The sequence below is a fragment of the Ranitomeya variabilis genome, chromosome 8, assembly GCF_051348905.1.
Source record: "Ranitomeya variabilis isolate aRanVar5 chromosome 8, aRanVar5.hap1, whole genome shotgun sequence".
Taxonomy (NCBI): Eukaryota; Metazoa; Chordata; class Amphibia; order Anura; family Dendrobatidae; genus Ranitomeya; species Ranitomeya variabilis.
In genome coordinates, this window is record NC_135239.1 from 215,552,240 (window position 1) to 215,574,568 (window position 22,329).

At 48.4% G+C, this 22,329-nt stretch overlaps 3 protein-coding genes across 4 annotated transcripts in view; 1 reads left to right on the plus strand and 2 right to left on the minus strand.

Annotated features, from left to right (window-relative positions):
- CYB561D2 (cytochrome b561 family member D2) overlaps positions 1-22,329 on the plus strand; it is a 260,718-nt gene that overhangs the window by 157,252 nt on the left and 81,137 nt on the right. The window lies entirely within an intron of this gene.
- On the minus strand, positions 16,279-19,924 carry LOC143788865 (uncharacterized). Its single transcript, XM_077278778.1, has 3 exons — positions 19,711-19,924; positions 17,367-18,325; positions 16,279-17,128 (listed from the first exon to the last, which is right to left on the minus strand). Exons 1-3 carry the CDS (start codon positions 19,922-19,924, stop codon positions 17,078-17,080), a joined length of 1,224 nt encoding a protein of 407 aa, XP_077134893.1. The 3' UTR covers positions 16,279-17,077.
- TEX264 (testis expressed 264, ER-phagy receptor) overlaps positions 16,279-22,329 on the minus strand; it is a 32,250-nt gene continuing 26,199 nt past the window's right edge. Inside the window, exons 4-5 of one of the 2 annotated variants that reach the window (XR_013218494.1) lie at positions 19,312-20,839; positions 16,279-19,277 (exon numbers count right to left, since the gene is read on the minus strand). Coding sequence is in view for 1 of the 2 variants with exons in the window: in XM_077277016.1 (XP_077133131.1) it covers positions 20,574-20,839 (266 nt within the window). In the remaining variant the exon portion in view is untranslated. Of the gene's footprint in view, positions 20,840-22,329 lie in introns of both variants that reach the window. The other variant, XM_077277016.1, reaches the window with a different exon arrangement.

The following is a 22,329-nucleotide window of genomic DNA, read 5'->3' on the forward strand; positions in this document are numbered from 1 at the left end:
GACCTTTTATCAGGCCCCCGAGCAGATTCTCAGGGACCGCATTTTTGGACAGGGAGGTGTATTTTGATTACAAGCAGCTCATTAAATTCTTCTTGCTCTGTTAGCACACATACAGTGTCACTACTGAAGGGCATGCAATGAAAGATTACGTCCCGAAACCAGAGTCAGGATGGACTTTGTGGGCGGAGTTTGTACGGCCCCCGAAGGATGGTAGAAATATCCAAAGGGCCCTTGGCAGAAAAAAGATTCCTCACCCCTGCTCTGTGGTAACACGCGAGCCACTCATGCCGTAACGGCACATCACATCGGCACCCGCTGGCTCCAGTTTGGGGATCAGACGAGGTCCTCAGCGCCCATCTTCTGGATCCAGGAGAGCGGAACGGGATCTGTCCACTCGGGGGCGGCCATACCTGAGAGATGGCAGCGGAGCATATTCTGCCCTCCGCTAATGCTAATGACCTCCCTATAAACATGGCGGCTAAGGACGGACAAGAGCATTAGGAAATAACAAGCCAACAGACTCATGTACCCCTCTCTTCTCCAGACTCTCCCCAATCAGATCCCTCTGCCCCTCAGACCATGACTTCTCTCCAAACCCATCCATCCAACACCAGACCCCTCCAATGTCCTGTACAGCCGGTTTCCTTCTGTGAGCATGTTACCTCCAGACCCCACTGTAGGGAGAACACAAATGTCGGCGGACCCTCCTCTCCTGACATCTAGAGATGGCAGAACCCACTGCTGTCATGTCGGACTCTGTTCAGACTAGGTCGTTCGACAGACAGCGGTAATTCCGCTTTTGACCACTATTTGCTCATTGGCGTCGGCTAGATTTTATCTAGCTATTCCGGGGTTAATTTACCTGATCCTCGGATTGGAAGCTGGGCCATGCCCATTGCCTTTAAATAGTTCTCCTGAACATTGGGCGTCGCCGATTATAGCTTCTGTCTTGTGCGTTGTTATCTCGGTCTGGAGTGGAGAGCTGGTGGTTGGAGAATCGTTGCTGGTGGTGTATTTTCCTTTGTCTTATTTACTCCTTCGTATATATTTGTATTTATTTTGCCCTGCGCATTTATAGTGTATTCCTGTGTGACTGCGGCGTGGTGTATATTTTCCTTTATCCTTGTCTGTGCTAACTGTGGGTATTGGTGTATGATCTTTTCACTGGGTGGTGGGCGGAGGTTTCAGCCTAGGGTTGAAACAGGAGACAGGGTGAGGTTCGAGACCTAGACATGCACACCATCAGTGTAAACTCTAGGTAGAGGGTCAGTCAGGATTTCCCTAGTCTGAGGGAAATTGCAGGGGCCCGGGTTATTAGCTCTTGCCTACCTAGTCTCCCCGTGACATTATAATCGTCCTTTAAAACAAAACAAAAAAAAAAAAAAGGGGTTTCCTTTTTTTTTTGTTTTGTCATGGATCCCATGACTTCCATAACCCGCCAGTTGGAGGCGCTGTCCCTACAGGTCACTGAGTTGAGGGGGGCAGTGCAGCAACAGGGACTAGCAGTATCTAATGTGCAAGCTGGAGCGACAGGTAGAGTTGCTGAGACGAAGTTTCCTTTGCCTGAAAAATTTGCTGGGGAACGCAGTAAATTTGTTTCTTTTCGTGAAGCTTGCAAACTATATTTCCGTATGCGCCCGATCTCCTCAGGTAATGAGGCTCAGCGTGTGGGCCTGGTGTTGTCATTGATAAGCGGGAATCCCCAAGCATGGGCGTTTTCTTTGCCATCTGATTCTGCTGCATTTGACTCTGTGGAGAGTTTTTTTTTCCTTTCTTGGAAATACTTACGATGAGCCAGACAGAATGGCTCTAGCAGAATCTAAGATACGCAATATTCGCCAGGGGGAGCGAGTTGCAGAGGATTACTGTTCTGAATTTCGTCGCTGGGCGATCGATACACAGTGGAATGATCCAGCGCTGCGGAGTCAGCTTATTCATGGGGTTTCTGGAAGGGTTAAAAAAGCCCTTCTGATGTACGAGACTCCTACTTCTCTAGATTCCGCTATGAGTCTGGTTGTCCGCATTGATCGCCGTTTGCATCAGGGGGAGCATGAGACACCGCCTATGGGAGAGGGTTTAGGTTCACGTGAGGTTGCTGCAGGTGAGCCCACGGAGCCTATGCAAATCGCAGGGGTGTCACATGTGAAGCGTCGAGCCCCTGAGCTCAGGAAGCAGGGAGCCTGTTTTTACTGCGGTAAGACTGGTCATTTTATTAACATCTGTCCTCTACTGTCTAAGAAAGACGCAACGGCGGAAAACTTCTAAGCTCAGAGGGTGTGGAGGAGACCAGTCTGAGCTTATGTATATCCTCCATGGTGGTTTCTCAATGCATGCTCCCTTCTAAGGTTATAATTGCTGGCAGTGAGCTGCCAATTACTGTGTTTCTGGATAGTGGTTCAGCCACAAATCTCATTGATGAGGAGTTTGCTCGCACAGCAGGTTTTAGGATTGAAAAACTGCCTCATCCTATCCGCGTGGTCACCATCAATGCTGCTCCTCTCTCACAGGGAGAGATTACTGAATTTGTGGCTGAGGTGAAACTCCACATTGGGGTTCTACATTCCGAGCAGGTTACATGTAAGGTGCTCAGGAATCTTCCTGCTCAAATGGTTTTGGGTTTTCCATGGTTGTCCATGCACAACCCGGTAATTGACTGGAAAACTCAGGACATAATTCAGTGGAGCGAGTTCTGCCAGGAGAATTGCCTGGCCACATGTGTGGCTGCGGTGACTTCAAGCGTTCCGGAGTCACTTCTGGATTTTGTGGATGTGTTCTCTGAGAAGGGTTGTTCAGAGTTTCCGCCACATCGCCCCTATGACTACTATCAGATTTAAACCAGGGGCCAAATTGCCTAAAGCAAGGATGTTTAACATCTCCGGTCCGGAGAGACAAGCATTAAAGGATTACATTGCTGAAAGTTTGAGCAAAGGGCACATCAGGCCTTCATCCTCGCCTGTGGCAGCAGGGTTCTTCTTCGTGAAGAAGAAAGATGGCGGACTACGCCCGTGTCTGGATTTCAGGGAGTTGAACCAGATTACGATTCGTGATCCATACACGATGCCACTGATACCAGATTTGTTCAACCAGGTGGCAGGTGCTAAGTGGTTTACCAAGCTTGACCTCAGGGGGGCATACAACCTCATAAGAGTCCGTCAAGGTGATGAGTGGAAGACGGCTTTTAATACCCCTGAGGGTCATTTTGAAAATTTGGTGATGCCGTTTGGGTTGACTAACGCACCTGCAGTGTTCCAACATTTCATCAATGATGTGTTCTCGCATGTTTTGGGGAAATTCGTTATCGTGTACCTAGATGACATTCTCATATATTCTTGCGACTGTGATACTCATTTAGATCATGTCAGGCAGGTGTTACAGCTTCTCAGAGAGAATAAGCTGTATGCAAAACTGGAGAAATGTGTATTTTCTGTTCAAGAGTTGCCTTTCTTGGGTTATATTGTGTCTGCTTCTGGTTTTAAAATGGACGCCGCTAAGGTGCAAGCGGTGCTGCATTGGGAACGTCCTGATAACCTGAAAGCACTTCAGCGGTTCCTTGGGTTTTCTAACTACTATAGGAGATTTATCAAGGATTTTTCCATCATTGCTAAACCGCTAACTGACATGACTAAAAAGGGTACCAATTTCTCCGTTTGGCCTGAGGCTGCTGTGCGCGCATTTGAATTTCTTAAGAACAGTTTTGTTTCGGCTCCCATTCTTGTGCAGCCAGACGTGTTGAAGCCTTTTGTTGTGGAGGTCGATGCGTCTGAGGTTGGTGTGGGGGCAGTACTATCTCAAGGCTCATCTTTGAGTGGTTTACCTCCGTGCGACTATTTCTCCAAGAAACTGTCGTCCGCCGAACATAACTACGATATCGGCAACAGGGAGTTGTTGGCAATCAAGTTGGCCTTTGAGGAATGGCGACACTTCTTGGAGGGGTCGGTTCATCAGGTTACTGTTATTACCGATCATAAGAATCTGCTGTATTTGGAGTCAGCCAGGCGTCTGTCCCCCAGGCAGGCTCGCTGGGCATTGTTTTTCACGCGGTTCAATTTTGTTGTCACTTACAGACCGGGGTCTAAAAACACTAAGGCGGATGCTCTGTCCAGGTGTTTTCCGGGGGGTGAACCTCGGGAGGATCCAGTACCCATCCTCCAAAAGGGTGTTGTGGTTTCGGCTCTCACTACCGAGGTTGAGGCTGAGATTGCCGAGGCTCAGGAGGAGGTACCATCTGAGCTTCCCATCAACAAATCTTTTGTACCGCTTCATCTCCGCTTAAAGGTTTTGGCGGAGCATCATGATGCTGTCCTGGCTGGCCACCCAGGGGTTAGAGGTACCTTGGAGTTGGTGTCTCGTCGGTTTTGGTGGCCCAAGATCCGACAGGACGTGGTCTCATACGTGTCAGCTTGTACCACGTGCGCTAGGGCTAAGACGCCCCGCTCCCGTCCTGTTGGCACACTACTTCCTCTTGAGGTACCTAGTAAGCCATGGACGGAAATCTCCATGGATTTCATCACTGATTTGCCCTCCTCAGCTGGGAACACGGTCATCTTGGTGATTGTTGATCGGTTTTCTAAAATGTCGCACTTTGTGTCTTTGCCTTCGTTGCCTAACGCTAAGACTCTGGCTCAGGTATTTGTGCAGGAGGTGGTCAGACTTCATGGGGTTCCGTCTGACATCGTGTCTGATAGGGGGTCTCAGTTTGTGGCAAAATTTTGGAAAGCATTTTGCTCACGGCTGGGGATCAATTCTTCGGCGTTTCATCCTCAGTCAAATGGTCAGACTGAGCGTATGAACCAAAATTTGGAACAGTACCTACGCTGCTTTGTCTCTGATAACCAGAAGGAGTGGTCTACCTTTCTTCCTTTGGCTGAGTATGCCATCAATAATCACCGCCAGGAGTCGTCTGGGGAGTCTCCATCTTTTTGTGTTTACGGGCTACATCCTCGATTTTGTACTTTGAGTCAGAGGGGCTCTTCCGGCGTTCCGGAGGAAGACCAGTTAGGAACACAATTGTCATCAGTCTGGAGGAGAGTTAAACAGCGCTTGTTGAGTGTGGGTGCACAAACGTGTGGCTGACAGTAGGCGTGTGCCAGGTCCGGACCTGAGTGTGGATGACTGGGTGTGGTTATCCACAAAAAACATAAGACTCAAAATACCATCCCTTAAATTGGGTCCACGGTTTATTGGTCCATTTAGGGTCACCGCCGTCATTAACCCTGTAGCGTACCGATTGGAGCTTCCTATGGTGTATAAGATACACAACGTGTTCCACAGGTCTCTTTTAAAGAAGGTGGTGGGTTCTGTGGACGCGGCGCCTATGCCACCTCCAGTCTTGGTGGATGGCAATTTGGAGTTTGAAGTCTCCAAGGTGGTTGACTCTCGTGTAGTGCGCCGCACTTTACAGTACTTGGTACACTGGCGTGGTTATGGGCCTGAGGAGAGGTCCTGGGTACCAGCCTCGGACATTCATGCGGATCGGCTGGTCAGGTTTTTTCATCGTCGCCATCCAGACAAGCCGGGTCCTATAAGCCGTGAGGGCCCTGGGGTCCCTCATAGAAGGCGGGGTACTGTCATGTCGGACACTGTTCAGACCAGGTCGTTCGACAGACAGCGGTAATTCCGCTTTTGACCACTATGTGCTCATTGGCATCGGCTAGATTTTATCTAGCTGGTCCGGGGTTAATTTACCTTATTGTCATGGTTCTCAACACACAGAGAACATAGTTGAGCATACAAAAAGGACTAGCTCTTGGAAGATGGGAACTCGAGCTGACCGTGAGCTAAACCTATCACAACAACTGAAAGTGGCCGGGTAGCGTGCCTACGTTTTATCCCTAGACGCCCAGCGCCAGCCGGAGAACTGACTGACCCTAGCAGAGGAAAATACAGACCTGGCTCACCTCTAGAGAAATTTTCCCCAAAAGGCGGACAGTAGCCCCCACAAATATTGGCGGTGATATTAGAGGAAATTGACATACGAAGTATGAAAATAGGTTTAGCAAAATTGAGGTCCGCTTACTAGATAGAAGGAAGACAGAAAAGGGGACTTCACGGCCAGCTGAAAACCCTATTCAAAATTCCATCCTGAAATTACTTTAGAACTCTAATATCAACTCATGACACCAGAGTGGCAATTTCAGTTCACAAGAGCTTCCAGTCTCAGAAATATTCAAACACAGAGAACTGGAACAAAAATGCAAACAAACTTAGGACAAAAATCCAACTTAGCTGAAAGTAGTCTAGGAGCAGGAACATGCAACAGAAATGCTTCTGGTAACATTGTTGGCCGGCATAGAAATGACTGAGGAGCAAGGCTAAATAGAAACTCCCACATCCTGATGGAAACAGGTGAACAGAGGAGATGACAAACCCACGTTCAGTACCACCAGTGACCACCGGGGGAGCCCAGAAACCAAATTCACAACAGTACCCCCCCCTCAAGGAGGGGGCACCGAACCCTCACCAGAACCACCAGGGCGATCAGGATGAGCCCTATGAAAGGCACGGACCAAATCGGAGGCATGAACATCAGAGGCTGTCACCCAAGAATTATCCTCCTGACCGTAGCCCTTCCACTTGACCAAATACTGAAGTCTCCGTCTGGAAACACGGGAGTCCAAGATCTTCTCCACAACGTACTCCAACTCACCCTCAACCAACACCGGAGCAGGAGGCTCAACGGAAGGCACAACAGGTACCTCATACCTGCGCAACAATGACCGATGGAAGACATTATGAATAGAAAAAGATGCAGGGAGGTCCAAACGAAAGGACACAGGGTTAAGAATCTCCAATATCCTGTACGGGCCGATGAACCGAGGCTTAAACTTAGGAGAAGAAACCTTCATAGGGACAAACCGAGAAGATAACCACACCAAATCCCCAACACAAAGACGAGGACCAACACGACGACGGCGGTTGGCAAAATGCTGAGTCTTCTCCTGGGACAACTTCAAATTGTCCACCACCTGCCCCCAAATCTGATGCAACCTCTCCACCACAGCATCCACTCCAGGACAATCCGAAGGCTCCACCTGACCGGAAGAGAAACGAGGATGAAACCCCGAATTACAGAAGAAAGGAGAAACCAAAGTGGCAGAACTAGCCCGATTATTGAGGGCAAACTCCGCCAAGGGCAAGAAGGCAACCCAATCATCCTGATCCGCAGAGACAAAACACCTCAAATAAGTCTCCAAGGTCTGATTAGTTCGCTCGGTCTGGCCATTAGTCTGAGGATGGAAAGCAGACGAAAAAGACAAATCAATGCCCATCCTAGCGCAGAACGCTCGCCAAAATCTAGACACGAATTGGGTCCCCCTGTCAGAAACGATATTCTCCGGAATACCATGCAAGCGAACCACATTTTGAAAAAACAGAGGAACCAACTCGGATGAGGAAGGCAACTTAGGCAAGGGAACCAAATGGACCATCTTAGAGAAACGGTCACACACCACCCAGATGACAGACATCTTCTGAGAAACAGGGAGATCAGAAATAAAATCCATCGAGATGTGAGTCCAAGGCCTCTTCGGAATAGGCAAGGGCAACAACAATCCACTAGCCCGAGAACAACAAGGCTTGGCCCGAGCACAAACATCACAAGACTGCACAAAACCTCGCACATCTCGTGACAGGGAAGGCCACCAGAAGGACCTAGCCACCAACTCCCTGGTACCAAAGATTCCAGGATGCCCTGCCAACGCAGAAGAATGGACCTCCGAGATGACTCTACTGGTCCAATCATCAGGAACAAACATTCTACCAGGCGGGCAACGATCAGGTCTATCCGCCTGAAACTCCTGCAAGGCCCGTCGCAGGTCTGGGGAAACAGCAGATAAAATCACTCCCTCCTTAAGGATACCCGTAGGTTCAGAATTACCAGGAGAATCAGGCTCAAAACTCCTAGAAAGGGCATCCGCCTTCACATTTTTAGAACCTGGTAGGTATGAAACCACAAAATTAAACCGAGAGAAAAATAACGACCAGCGCGCCTGTCTAGGATTCAGGCGCCTGGCAGACTCAAGATAAATCAAATTCTTGTGGTCGGTCAATACCACCACCTGATGTCTAGCCCCCTCAAGCCAATGGCGCCATTCCTCAAAAGCCCACTTCATAGCTAAGAGTTCACGATTACCAATATCATAATTTCGCTCCGCGGGCGAAAATTTACGAGAAAAGAACGCGCAAGGTCTCATCACGGAGCAGTCGGAACTTTTCTGCGACAAAACCGCCCCAGCTCCAATTTCTGAAGCGTCGACCTCAACCTGAAAAGGAAGAGTAACATCAGGCTGACGCAATACAGGGGCGGAAGAAAAGCGGCGCTTAAGCTCCCGAAAGGCCTCCACAGCAGCAGGGGACCAATCAGCAACATCAGCACCCTTCTTAGTCAAATCAGTCAGTGGTTTAGCAACATCAGAAAACCCAGTTATAAATCGACGGTAGAAATTAGCAAAGCCCAAGAATTTCTGAAGGCTCTTAAGAGAAGAGGGTTGCGTCCAATCGCAAATAGCCTGAACCTTGACAGGATCCATCTCAATGGAAGAGGGGGAAAAAATATACCCCAAAAAAGAAATCTTTTGAACCCCAAAAATGCACTTAGAACCCTTTACCCACAAGGAATTAGAGTGCAAAACCTGAAAAACCTTCCTGACCTGCTGGACATGAGAGTCCCAGTCATCCGAAAAAATCAAAATATCATCCAAATACACAATCATAAATTTATCCAAATATTCACGGAAAATGTCATGCATAAAGGACTGAAAGACTGAAGGGGCATTTGAAAGACCAAAAGGCATTACTAAATACTCAAAATGACCCTCAGGCGTATTAAATGCGGTTTTCCACTCGTCCCCCTGCTTAATTCGCACTAAATTATACGCCCCACGAAGATCAATCTTAGAGAACCACTTGGCCCCCTTTATGCGAGCAAACAAATCAGTAAGCAATGGCAAAGGGTACTGATATTTAATCGTGATTTTATTCAAAAGCCGATAATCAATACACGGCCTCAAAGAGCCATCTTTTTTAGATACAAAGAAAAAACCGGCTCCCAAGGGAGATGAAGAAGGACGAATATGTCCCTTTTCCAAGGACTCCTTAATATATTCCCGCATAGCAGCATGTTCAGGCACAGATAGATTAAATAATCGACCTTTTGGAAACTTACTGCCCGGAATCAGATCTATTGTACAATCGCAATCTCTGTGCGGAGGCAGTGAACCAAGTTTAGGTTCCTCAAAAACGTCACGATAATCAGATAAGAATTCCGGAATCTCAGAGGGAACAGATGACGAAATGGCAACCAAAGGTACGTCCCCATGAGTCCCCTGACATCCCCAGCTTAACACAGACATTGCTTTCCAGTCGAGGACTGGGTTATGAGATTGCAGCCATGGCAATCCAAGCACCAAAACATCATGTAGATTATACAATACAAGAAAGCGAATAATCTCCTGGTGATCCGGATTAATACGCATAGTCACTTGTGTCCAGTATTGTGGTTTATTACTAGCCAATGGCGTGGAGTCAATACCCTTCAGAGGTATAGGAACTTCCAAAGGCTCTAAATCATACCCACAGCGTTTGGCAAAGGACCAATCCATAAGACTCAAAGCGGCGCCAGAGTCGACATAAGCGTCCGCGGTAATTGACGATAAAGAGCAAATCAGGGTCACAGATAGAATAAACTTAGACTGTAAAGTGCCAATTGAAACAGACTTATCAACCTTCTTTGTACGTTTAGAGCATGCTGATATAACATGAGTTGCATCACCACAATAGAAGCATAACCCATTTTTTCGCCTAAAGTTCTGCCGTTCGCTTCTAGACAGAATTCTATCACATTGCATATTCTCTGGCGCCTTCTCAGTAGACACCGCCAAATGGTGCACAGGTTTGCGCTCCCGCAAACGCCGATCAATCTGAATAGCCATTGTCATGGACTCATTCAGACCTGCAGGCACAGGGAACCCCACCATAACATCCTTAATGGCATCAGAGAGACCCTCTCTGAAAATCGCCGCCAGGGCGCACTCATTCCACTGAGTAAGCACAGACCACTTACGAAATTTTTGGCAGTATATTTCCGCCTCATCTGTACCCTGGGACAGGGCCATCAAGGCTTTTTCAGCCTGAATCTCTAAATGGGGTTCCTCATAAAGCAACCCCAAAGCTAGAAAAAACGCATCCACATTGAGCAACGCAGGATCCCCTGGTGCCAAAGCAAATGCCCAATCCTGAGGGTCGCCCCGGAGCAAGGAAATTACAATCCTGACCTGCTGTGCAGGATCTCCAGCGGAGCGAGATCTCAGAGACAAAAACAATTTACAATTATGTTTGAAATTCTGAAAGCGAGATCTATCCCCGGAGAAAAATTCAGGTAAAGGGATTCTAGGTTCAGATATTGGAGCATGAATAACAAAATCCTGTAAACTCTGAACCTTATTAGCGAGATTATCCAAACCTGTAGCTAAACTCTGAGGATCCATTTTAATCAGGTGAGATCAGAGCCATTCAAGGATTAGAAGGAGAGAGAGACGAAGGCTGCAGTATAAGCAGAGAAGCAAACTCAGGGGAAAAAAAAAAAAAAAATCTCTGCAGACTTCTAATTCTCTCCTTTCTTCAGCCAATTATTTTAACCCTTGGCCGGCCAAACTGTCATGGTTCTCAACACACAGAGAACATAGTTGAGCATACAAAAAGGACTAGCTCTTGGAAGATGGGAACTCGAGCTGACCGTGAGCTAAACCTATCACAACAACTGAAAGTGGCCGGGTAGCGTGCCTACGTTTTATCCCTAGACGCCCAGCGCCAGCCGGAGAACTGACTGACCCTAGCAGAGGAAAATACAGACCTGGCTCACCTCTAGAGAAATTTTCCCCAAAAGGCGGACAGTAGCCCCCACAAATATTGGCGGTGATATTAGAGGAAATTGACATACGAAGTATGAAAATAGGTTTAGCAAAATTGAGGTCCGCTTACTAGATAGAAGGAAGACAGAAAAGGGGACTTCACGGCCAGCTGAAAACCCTATTCAAAATTCCATCCTGAAATTACTTTAGAACTCTAATATCAACTCATGACACCAGAGTGGCAATTTCAGTTCACAAGAGCTTCCAGTCTCAGAAATATTCAAACACAGAGAACTGGAACAAAAATGCAAACAAACTTAGGACAAAAATCCAACTTAGCTGAAAGTAGTCTAGGAGCAGGAACATGCAACAGAAATGCTTCTGGTAACATTGTTGGCCGGCATAGAAATGACTGAGGAGCAAGGCTAAATAGAAACTCCCACATCCTGATGGAAACAGGTGAACAGAGGAGATGACAAACCCACGTTCAGTACCACCAGTGACCACCGGGGGAGCCCAGAAACCAAATTCACAACACCTTATGCTCGGATTGGAAGCTGGGCCATGCCCACTGCCTTTAAATAGTTCTCCTGAACACTGGGCGTCGCCGATTATAGCTCCTGTCTTGTGCGTTGTTATCTCGGTCTGGAGTGGTGAGCTAGGAGTTGGAGTATCGTTGCTGGTGGTGTATTTCCCTTTGTCTTATTTACTCCTTCCTATATTTGTATTTATTTTGCCCTGCGCATTTATAGTGTATTCCTGAGTGACTGCGGCGTGGTGTATATTTTCCTTTATCCTTGTCTGTGCTAACTGTGGGTATTGGTGTATTACCTCTTCACTGGGTGGTGGGCGGACGTTTCAGCCTAGGGTTGAAACAGGAGACAGGGCGAGGGTCGAGGCCTGGACATGCACACCATCAGTGTAAACTCCAGGTAGAGGGTCAGTCAGGGTTTCCCTAGTCTGAGGGAAATTGCAGGGGCCCGGGTTATTAGCTCTTGCCCACCTAGTCTCCTCGTGACAACTGGATGGTCGGATAGTTAAATAAAGAACTGCCTGATTTGTCTGCCGTTCATCTAATGTTTATGTTTCTTAAAGTTCCCATGTTGGCAGGATTGTGCTCAGTGACTACAGACAGTGTCAGGTCGGTGCCATTATACGGATTACACTGATACCTGTGATCAGGATTGTGCTCAGTGACTACAGACAGTGTCAGGTCGGTGCAGTTATACTGACTACACTGATACCGGTGATCAGGATTGTGCTCAGTGACTACAGACAGTGTCAGGTCGGTGCCGTTATACTGATTACACCGATACCTGTGATCAGGATTGTGCTCAGTGACTACAGACAGTGTCAGGTCGGTGCCGTTATACTGATTACACTGATACCCGTGATCAGGATTGTACTCAGTGACTACAGACAGTATCAGGTCGGTGCCGTTATACTGATTACACTGATACCTGTGATCAGGATTGTGCTCAGTGACTACAGGCAGTGTCAGGTTGGTGCAGTTATACTGATACCTGTGATCAGGATTGAGCTCAGTGACTACAGACAGTGTCAGGTCGGTGCCGTTATACTGATTACACTGATACCTGTGATCAGGATTGTGCTCAGTGACTACAGGCAGTGTCAGGTTGGTGCAGTTATACTGATACCTGTGATCAGGATTGAGCTCAGTGACTACAGACAGTGTCAGGTCGGTGCCGTTATACTGATTACACTGATACCTGTGATCAGGATTGTGCTCAGTGACTACAGGCAGTGTCAGGTCGGTGCAGTTATACTGATTACACTGATACCTGTGATCAGGATTGAGCTCAGTGACTACAGACAGTGTCAGGTCGGTGCCGTTATACTGATTACACCGATACCTGTGATCAGGATTGTGCTCAGTGACTACAGACAGTGTCAGGTCGGTGCCGTTATACTGATTACACTGATACCTGTGATCAGGATTGTGCTAAGTGACTACAGACAGTGTCAGGTCGGTGCCGTTATACTGATTACACTGATACCTGTGATCAGGATTGTGCTCAGTGACTACAGACAGTGTCAGGTCGGTGCAGTTATTCTGATTACACTGATACCTGTGATCAGCATTGTGCTCAGTGACTACAGACAGTGTCAGGTCGGTGCCGTTATACTGATTACACTGATACCTGTGATCAGCATTGTGCTCAGTGACTACAGACAGTGTCAGGTCGGTGCCGTTATACTGACTACACTGATACCTGTGGTCAGGGTTGTGCTCAGTGACTACAGACAGTGTCAGGTCGGTGCCATTATACTGATTACACTGATACCTGTGGTCAGGGTTGTGCTCAGTGACTACAGACAGTGTCAGGTCGGTGCCATTATACTGATTACACTGATACCTGTGGTCAGGGTTGTGCTCAGTGACTACAGACAGTGTCAGGTCGGTGCCATTATACTGATTACACTGATACATGTGACCAGGATTGTGCTCAGTGACTACAGACAGTGTCAGGTCGGTGCCGTTATACTGATTACACTGATACCTGTGATCAGGATTGTGCTCAGTGACTACAGACAGTGTCAGGTCGGTGCCGTTATACTGATTACACTGATACCCGTGATCAGGATTGTACTCAGTGACTACAGGCACAATGTTAGAGGAGGCTGGGTTTTTATAAGGTTGGGAAATATGAATCACCAAGCCTTTCCTAACAATGATGGTGGTGGACAAGCCGGAACCTTAGCAGGCTAACTAAGGTCTGAAACCTCGGGTCAAAATTAGCTGAGCACACAAATCTCCACAGGTGCCCAAACTTTTGCATCAGCCAATTTTCCTTTTTGTCATTTTAAAAAAATGTAAAAGATGAATATAATAAATTTATATATCTATTTATATTGCTCAAAAAATAAAGGGAACACTAAAATACCACATCCTAGATATCACTAAATGAAATATTCCAGTTGTAAATCTTTATTCATTACATAGTGGAATGTGTTGAGAACAGTAAAACATAAAAATGATCAATGTAAATCAAAATGAATATCCCATGGAGGTCTGGAGTCGGAATGATACTCAAAATCAAAGTGGAAAATCAAATTACAGGCTGATCCAACTACAGTGGAAATGCCTCATGACAAGGAAATGATGCTCAGTAGTGTGTGTGGCCTCCAGTTGCCTGTATGACCTCCCTACAATGCCTGGGCATGCTCCTGATGAGGCGGCGGATGGTCTCCTGAGGGATCTCCTCCCAGACCTGGACTAAAGCATCCGCCAACTCCTGGACAGTCTGTGGTGCAACGTGACCTTGGTGGATGGTGCGAGACATGATGTCACAGATGTGCTCAATCGGATTCAGGTCTGGGGAACGGGCGGACCACTCCATAGCTTCAATGTCTTCATCTTGCAGGAACTGCTGACACACTCCAGCCACATGAGGTCTGGCATTGCCCTGCATTAGGAGGAACCCAGGGCCAACTGCACCAGCATATGGTCTCACAAGGGGTCTCATCTCGGTACCTAATGGCAGTCAGGCTACCTCTGGCGAGCACATGGAGGGCTGTGCGTCCCTCCAAAGAAATGCCACCCCACACCATTACTGACCCACTGCCAAACCGGTCATGCTGAAGGATGTTGCAGGCAGATCGCTCTCCATGGCGTCTCCAGACTCTGTCACGTCTGTCACATGTGCTCAGTGTGAACCTGCTTTCATCTGAGAAGAGCACAGGGCGCCAGTGGCTCCCCATTGCCCAGAGACTCCACTACAAAACCCTAACCATGACATACAAAGCCATCCACAACCTGTCTCCTCCATACATCTGTGACCTCGTCTCCCGGTACTTACCTACACGCAACCTCCGATCCTCACAAGATCTCCTTCTCTACTCCCCTCTTATCTCCTCTTCCTACAATCGTATACAAGATTTCTCTCGCGTATCACCCCTACTCTGGAACCCTCTACCACAACACATCAGACTCTTGCCTACCATCGAAACCTTCAAAAAGAGCCTGAAGACCCACCTCTTCCGACAAGCCTACAACCTGCAGTAACCACCGATCAACCAAACCGCTGCATGACCAGCTCTATCCTCACCCATCCCTTGTAGATTGTGAGCCTTCGCGGGCAGGGTCCTCTCTCCTCCTGTACCAGTTATGATTTGTTTAAGATTGTTGTACTTGTTTTTATTATGTATACCCCTCACATGTAAAGCGCCATGGAATAAATGGCGCTATAACAATAAATAATAATTTGCCAATCCTGGTGTTCTGTGGCAAATACCAAGTGTCCTGCCCGGTGTTGGGCTGTGAGCACAACCCCCATCTGTGGACGTCGGGCACTCAGACCATCCTCATGGAGTCGGTTTCTAACCGTTTGTGCAGACACATGCACATTTGTGGCCTGCTGGAGGTCATTTTGCAGGGCTCTGGCAGTGCTCCTCCTGTTCCTCCTTGCACAAAGGCTGATGTAGGGGTCCTGCTGCTGGGTAGTTGCCCTCCTACGGCCCCCTCCACGTCTCCTGGCCTGTCTCCTGGTAGCGCCTCCAGCCTCTGGACACTACGCTGACAGACACAGCAAACCTTCTTGCCACAGCTCGCATTGATGTGCCATCCTGGATGAGCTGCACTACCTGAGCCACTTGTGTGGGTTGTAGAGTCCGTCTCATGCTACCACGAGTGTGAAAGCACAACCAACATTCAAAAGTGACCAAAACATCAGCCTGAAAGCATTGGTACTGAGATGTGGTCTGTGGTCCCCACCTGCAGAACCACTCCTTTATTGAGGGTGTCTTGATAATTGCCAATAATTTCCATCTGTTGTCTATTCCATTTGCACAAGAGCATGTGAAACTGATTGTCAATCAGTGTTGCTTCCTAAGTGGACAGTTTGATTTCACAGAAGCTTGATTTACCTGGAGTTATATTCTGTTAAGTGTTCCCTTTATTTTTTTGATATATATATATATATATATATATATATATATATATATATATATATATATATATATATATATATATATATATATAATTTTTTTTTTTGGCCTAAAATATAAAGGAAATGTGTCATCTGTAAGTTTAACGCCTATTAGAGATTATTACATCTCCAACTTGCTTAACTGCTCACAATAACAGTAATTTTGACCAAACTTTTACATGCCGCTGTACACACAGTACACGGGTAATGAATAGATCAGGTGGGTACTAACTATTGCGACCTCGGGCTCTTGAGTCAAAGGAGTGCAGCTCGGATTACTGTCCATCCATAGACAGTGGAAGTGCCAGGAGCAGTCGCAGTCGTCTTCCAGTTGGGAACCATCCAGACGGCTCCAGCTCCGATCTGCCATGTTCTTGATACCTGGAGTGATGGGAAGACATTTCTCTAGTCCTGATAGAATCCCAGGACACAGATGGCGTCTCACAATGCGCGGCCCAGAACGCAGAGACGTGAACACGTCACAGAATGAGGAGCAGTTTATTCCAGAAAGGCTACAATTACCGGAAATGATACGTCTGCAGACAAGCAATAATCAGAATAATAAAAAACAAAGAGCAATGCAAAGTCAATAAATAAATAAAACAAAAAACGGCACAAAAACTGCGCCAATGAACAAAACACGAATGGAGGAGACTCGGCACTCAGACACGAGGTGGAGACATGGGCGCTTATGCCGAGCGGCCGATTTATTGCTGGCGCTGTCCATGTGTGTAACAAAGCCACCGAGCACAGAAAAGACCTCTGGCGGGACCTACAGGAACTGAAGTCATGGTCGAACATTGAGCAATGAAGGAATCAATCGGAGCATAATACGCAAAGTGTAAAGCTTGGACATGACAGGGTTACACAGCTCATCTGTCCGAGCACAGCATACAGGTCCAGGACTACAGAGAAGAACCCGACGTGCGGCCGATCAGCAAGGCACATGGTCAGCAACTGCTAGTCACATAGAACAGGAGGCCTCCAGGGAGACCAAGGGTCAACAAGGGACTGAGCAGGTGCCAGATTATCAGATATATCCACCTTCTGTTCGGGAGAGGCTATCCAGACTGGGACCGGTCATTATGTTTTCTGGAACAAGGTGGTGATAGATGTAAGGCCATGCATAATATAAAACAATAGTCTCCTGACCAGTTAGCAGTTTACTTCCTTTCCTGCAGGGATACTGGTTTAGCTTTCTGGTACTGTGCTGCAATGGATCGGATCAGAGCTCAGGATTGTGCATGAAGGGAAACGGTCATCAGTTTTGGGTTGCCCGAATCACAGGCAGAAAAAAAAATAAAAAAATCTTACCAGTAAGAGAGAGAAGGGGCCAGGAAAAAGCCTGGACACGAGGAAAGAAGAGGCAAGGAAAAAGCCTGAACACGGGCAGAGAAGAGGCAAGGAAAAAGCCTGAACACGGGCAGAGAAGAGGCCAGGAAAAAGCCTGAACACGGGCAGAGAAGAGGCAAGGAAAAAGCCTGAACACGGGCAGAGAAGAGGCCAGGAAAAAGCCTGAACACGGGCAGAGAAGAGGCCAGGAAAAAGCCTGAACACGGGCAGAGAAGAGGCCAGGAAAAAGCCTGGACACGAGGAGAGAGGAGGCCGGAAAAAGCCTGAACACGAGGAAAGAAGAGGCAAGGAAAAAGCCTGAACACGGGCAGAGAAGAGGCAAGGAAAAAGCCTGGACACGAGGAGAGAAGAGGCCGGGAAAAAGCCTAGACACGGGGAGAGAAGAGGCTGGGAAAAAGCCTGGACACGAGGAGAGAGGAGGCCGGAAAAAGCCTGAACACGGGGAGAGAGGAGGCCGGAAAAAGCCTGAACACGAGGAAAGAAGAGGCAAGGAAAAAGCCCGAACACGAGGAAAGAAGAGGCAAGGAAAAAGCCCGAACACGGGCAGAGAAGAGGCAAGGAAAAAGCCTGGACACGAGGAGAGAGGAGGCCGGAAAAAGCCTGAACACGAGGAAAGAAGAGGCAAGGAAAAAGCCCGAACACGAGGAAAGAAGAGGCAAGGAAAAAGCCCGAACACGGGCAGAGAAGAGGCAAGGAAAAAGCCTGGACACGAGGAGAGAGGAAGCCGGGAAAAAGCCTGAACACGGGGAGAGAAGAGGCCGGGAAAAAGCCTGGACACGGGGAGAGAGGAGGCCAGGAAAAAGCCTGGACACGAGGAGAGAGGAGGCCGGAAAAAGCCTGAACACGAGGAAAGAAGAGGCAAGGAAAAAGCCTGAACACGGGCAGAGAAGAGGCAAGGAAAAAGCCTGAACACGGGCAGAGAAGAGGCCAGGAAAAAGCCTGAACACGGGCAGAGAAGAGGCCAGGAAAAAGCCTGGACAGGAGGAGAGAGGAAGCCGGGAAAAAGCCTGAACACGGGGAGAAAAAAGGCCGGGAAAAAGCCTGAACACGGGGAGAGAAGAGGCCGGGAAAAAGCCTGGACACGGGGAGAGAAGAGGCCGGGAAAAAGCCTGGACACGGGGAGAGAGGAGGCCAGGAAAAAGCCTGGACACGGGGAGAGAGGAGGCCGGAAAAAGCCTTAACACGGGGAGAGAAGAGGCCAGGAAAAAGCCTGGACACGGGCAGAGAAGAGGCCAGGAAAAAGCCTGGACAGGAGGAGAGAGGAAGCCGGGAAAAAGCCTGAACACGGGGAGAAAAAAGGCCGGGAAAAAGCCTGAACACGGGGAGAGAAGAGGCCAGGAAAAAGCCTGAACACGGGCAGAGAAGAGGCCAGGAAAAAGCCTGGACAGGAGGAGAGAGGAAGCCGGGAAAAAGCCTGAACACGGGGAGAAAAAAGGCCGGGAAAAAGCCTTAACACGGGGAGAGAAGAGGCCAGGAAAAAGCCTGAACACGGGCAGAGAAGAGGCCAGGAAAAAGCCTGGACAGGAGGAGAGAGGAAGCCGGGAAAAAGCCTGAACACGGGGAGAAAAAAGGCCGGGAAAAAGCCTGAACACGGGGAGAGAAGAGGCCGGGAAAAAGCCTGGACACGGGGAGAGAAGAGGCCGGGAAAAAGCCTGGACACGGGGAGAGAGGAGGCCAGGAAAAAGCCTGGACACGGGGAGAGAGGAGGCCGGAAAAAGCCTTAACACGGGGAGAGAAGAGGCCAGGAAAAAGCCTGGACACGGGGAGAGAGGAGGCCGGAAAAAGCCTGAACACGAGGAGAGAAGAGGCCAGGAAAAAGCCTGAACACGGGCAGAGAAGAGGCAAGGAAAAAGCCTGAACACGGGCAGAGAAGAGGCAAGGAAAAAGCCTGAACACGGGCAGAGAAGAGGCCAGGAAAAAGCCTGAACACGGGGAGAGAGGAAGCCGGGAAAAAGCCTGAACACGGTGAGAAAAGAGGCAAGGAAAAAGCCTTAACACGGGGAGAGAAGAGGCCAGGAAAAAGCCTGGACACGGGGAGAGAAGAGGCCAGGAAAAAGCCTGAACATGGGCAGAGAAGAGGCCAGGAAAAAGCCTGGACACGGGCAGAGAGAGGAGGCCGGGAAAAAGCCTGAACACGGGGAGAGAAGAGGCCAGGAAAAAGCCTGAACACGGGGAGAGAAGGGGCCAGGAAAAAGCCTGAACATGGGGAGAGAAGAGACTGTGGCGCGGCTTCTCATCCACAAATAAAGTAAAACCATTTCAACAAAGCCGAACCAGGAGAATCTGCACATTGGATGACTGCCTCCTTGGGTCTGACTTGTTGAAACTATAGTCCCGATTCATGAAAACTTGGGATTTGTCTGCCAATCATGGAGGAGGCTCCCTGGAGTAAAACGCACCAAATTCATGAAGAGGTGCGCGCCTGTAAACGAAGTCTGTGAATCGCTCAAGTACCACCACAAAAAATGTACTTCAGTCAGAGACGGACATGGCAAAAACTGTGATGAATTTATGGGCTGCACTGGCCCCTGGTTTTTAGAAAGTGGACAGGGCTGGTGTACTAACACAGAGAAGCTTTATTTGTGTAAAACTACGAAGTTTTACATCAGAATTTATGCAAAAACAATTTGACGAGTCGAGGCCTTTGCTTCCTCCAAAAAGCTGCAATGTCTCAAGAGTAAAACATAGCCCTATAATAACCCGGTAGTATTTCTGCAGTCCATGACAACAGATTCTGCGGATCTGCCACCAGGGATCAAGTAGGTAGTGCGACATTACTAAAATCCGGCATCAAATGGGCCAGAATGATCAGGAAACCTCTAGAACAGTAAGGAAAAGTACATCCGATAATCTAGAATATCTGATAATCCGGCCGCTCACACACGTGCCTATAGCTTTATGGTTCTGTGCCTTCCCCTCCATTCGGCCCAGTCTGGTCAGAGATTTCTGTGCCGCTATATCAGTACACAACAGGGGAGCGGCAGGATCCGGGGGCCGCGTCTTCATCGTGTGCAGTTCATTTCTAAACCATCTTCTTCAACCTTGAAGCCTGCCGACTCCCTGAGGACTAAATTGTCTCCTACATGTGAAGCAAAGTGGCGAAGTCTTTACGTGACTCTCGTCTCCCTGGTCCTCGTCCCGCGCTCAGACAATATTCACCTTGCCAGAAAACAAAAAATAAAAAGTTCTTGCGGATGGAAAGTAAGATCTTGAATACAGAAAAAAAAAAAGTTAAAAAGGAAACTTTAGTTTTTCTGCAAAAATCCGTAGTGACTGTCAGTAACCTAAACCTCCCCGCAGGATGGGAGGACGGGAGTCATCTGCCGCCTCCGGATGTTCACGCTGGGAGGAGCGCACTGAAGGATTTACTAACGGCTATAATCTCAGAGACGTCTACGAGGACTCGGTACTGCCTATCTGTCCGTCATTCCTCCGCTCTTTCTTTATCCCAGCTCTCCGGCATGTTACTCCATTCTGTTTTTGTGCCCTGTTCAGCTTTGGCGGCCGCCGCAGCGTTACCGTCCAGGTCCAGGTCTTCGAAGGAAGACGCGCTGGCCCCGGATTCGCTGGGGCTCTTCTCGCTGTCGGTTTGCTCCTTTCGTTGGGGGCCTTCAGCCTCAGTCTCTTCCTGATTTTCCGACACCAGCTCCAGGCTTAGGGTGTCCTCTAGAAGGGGGTCCAGCTCAGCACCTGGGGAAATAGGGGGGACATGATTAGACTCTGGACATACAGGTCATTAATCAGGGTCTTCCAAGCAGGCTCCTCAGGACGGGGCCCGGACCCTCTAAACAAAGTCCTGTAACTTTCTTATACACTGTAGCCCTATTCATCATTTGTGGGGTTTAGGTCATTGCTTGTCTTGTTGTTCTGTTGGATTTTGCACTTTTTTTTTTTTATTATAACTAAAATTTTGAAAATTAGTTTTCAACTGTTCAAAAGAAAAAAAAAAAATAGATTAGAAGTTCTGCAAAAACGGTGCTACATAGCAGCAAGTCTCAAATAATGAAGAAGCTGATAATATCTAAATAAAGAACCGCAGTCACCTTGTCCTGGAAGCTTAGAATAAAGAAGACGAAGACTAGAAAAAGAAAAAAAAGCGTAAAAGCGGCACAAACAGAAAAATATATAAAATTGTAAAAAGCTATTGTTCATCTGGGCCTTTGTAACTTTGTAAGGCAACAGTGAATGGGAAATTCTTCCAACTCGGTCCTGACCAGGCCTGCTAATGAAGCGGATGCGTTTGTTACAGTGTATCGGTGTAGGAGAGAGCCATCAGCCCGGAGTTCACAGACTGCAAAACCTCAGAACGACGTCCGCACGTAGCACGACTGCACCCCGGCGATTGTCACATCTGCAGCACAATTGTGATTAGTGCAAAATTCACTTCTGTTTATTGGATGGATTGGCTTTCCTGACCGAAGAGACGACGTTTCTACACTTTGGCCTCTTCATCTTTACATGGGACTGCAAACAGCCCCTATATTTCATTTCCTTCCCTGGCCACAGTCTCCGAGGAGGGGTCGTCATGACTAGGATGCGTTTTTCCCCCCCAATGGCTTCTCTGATGTAACTTCACTAATTGTAGTACGACTACCAGTCTCTCGCTCGCAGGTGGCCCCCAGCCCGGCAGATTATACCGTATACTCTGCCCTACGCCCATGTGGTGCGTCAGCTTCCAGCTGCCTAATAACAGACGCAGATAATAACAGAGGGACGATGAGGGGTGTCAGCTCCACGTCCTGCCCGCCCGCCTGCACATTAACCAGATCTGCGCCTCTCGTGCTGCCGACGACCAGGACAAGTAATGACCTTGGCTGAGAGAGATGGCCGGGAGCCGGGGCAGAGGGCAACATAACACGAGGAGGTGACAGTGACAGCTGGTGCTGCCCACGGCCGCCGCTGACACTGCTCTAGGGAGTCATTAAGTGCAAAATAATGTTAATTGCAGCTGACACAGCTGGAGGATACCCGTCTACCATCCTGACTCTGCCACGTCCCAGACCCCTCCATCAGGAGGGCGGCAGGAAGCAAAACATTGCACCCCGGGAGGTGCGAGCATGGCAGAGCGGGCAGGAGGCAATTAGGAGACACAACCTTTGTCCTCCTTGTGTCAGTATGTGCCCCCCATCCAGACAGATGAGATTATCCCACCTATATCAGGTGTAACATGGCCCCTGTAC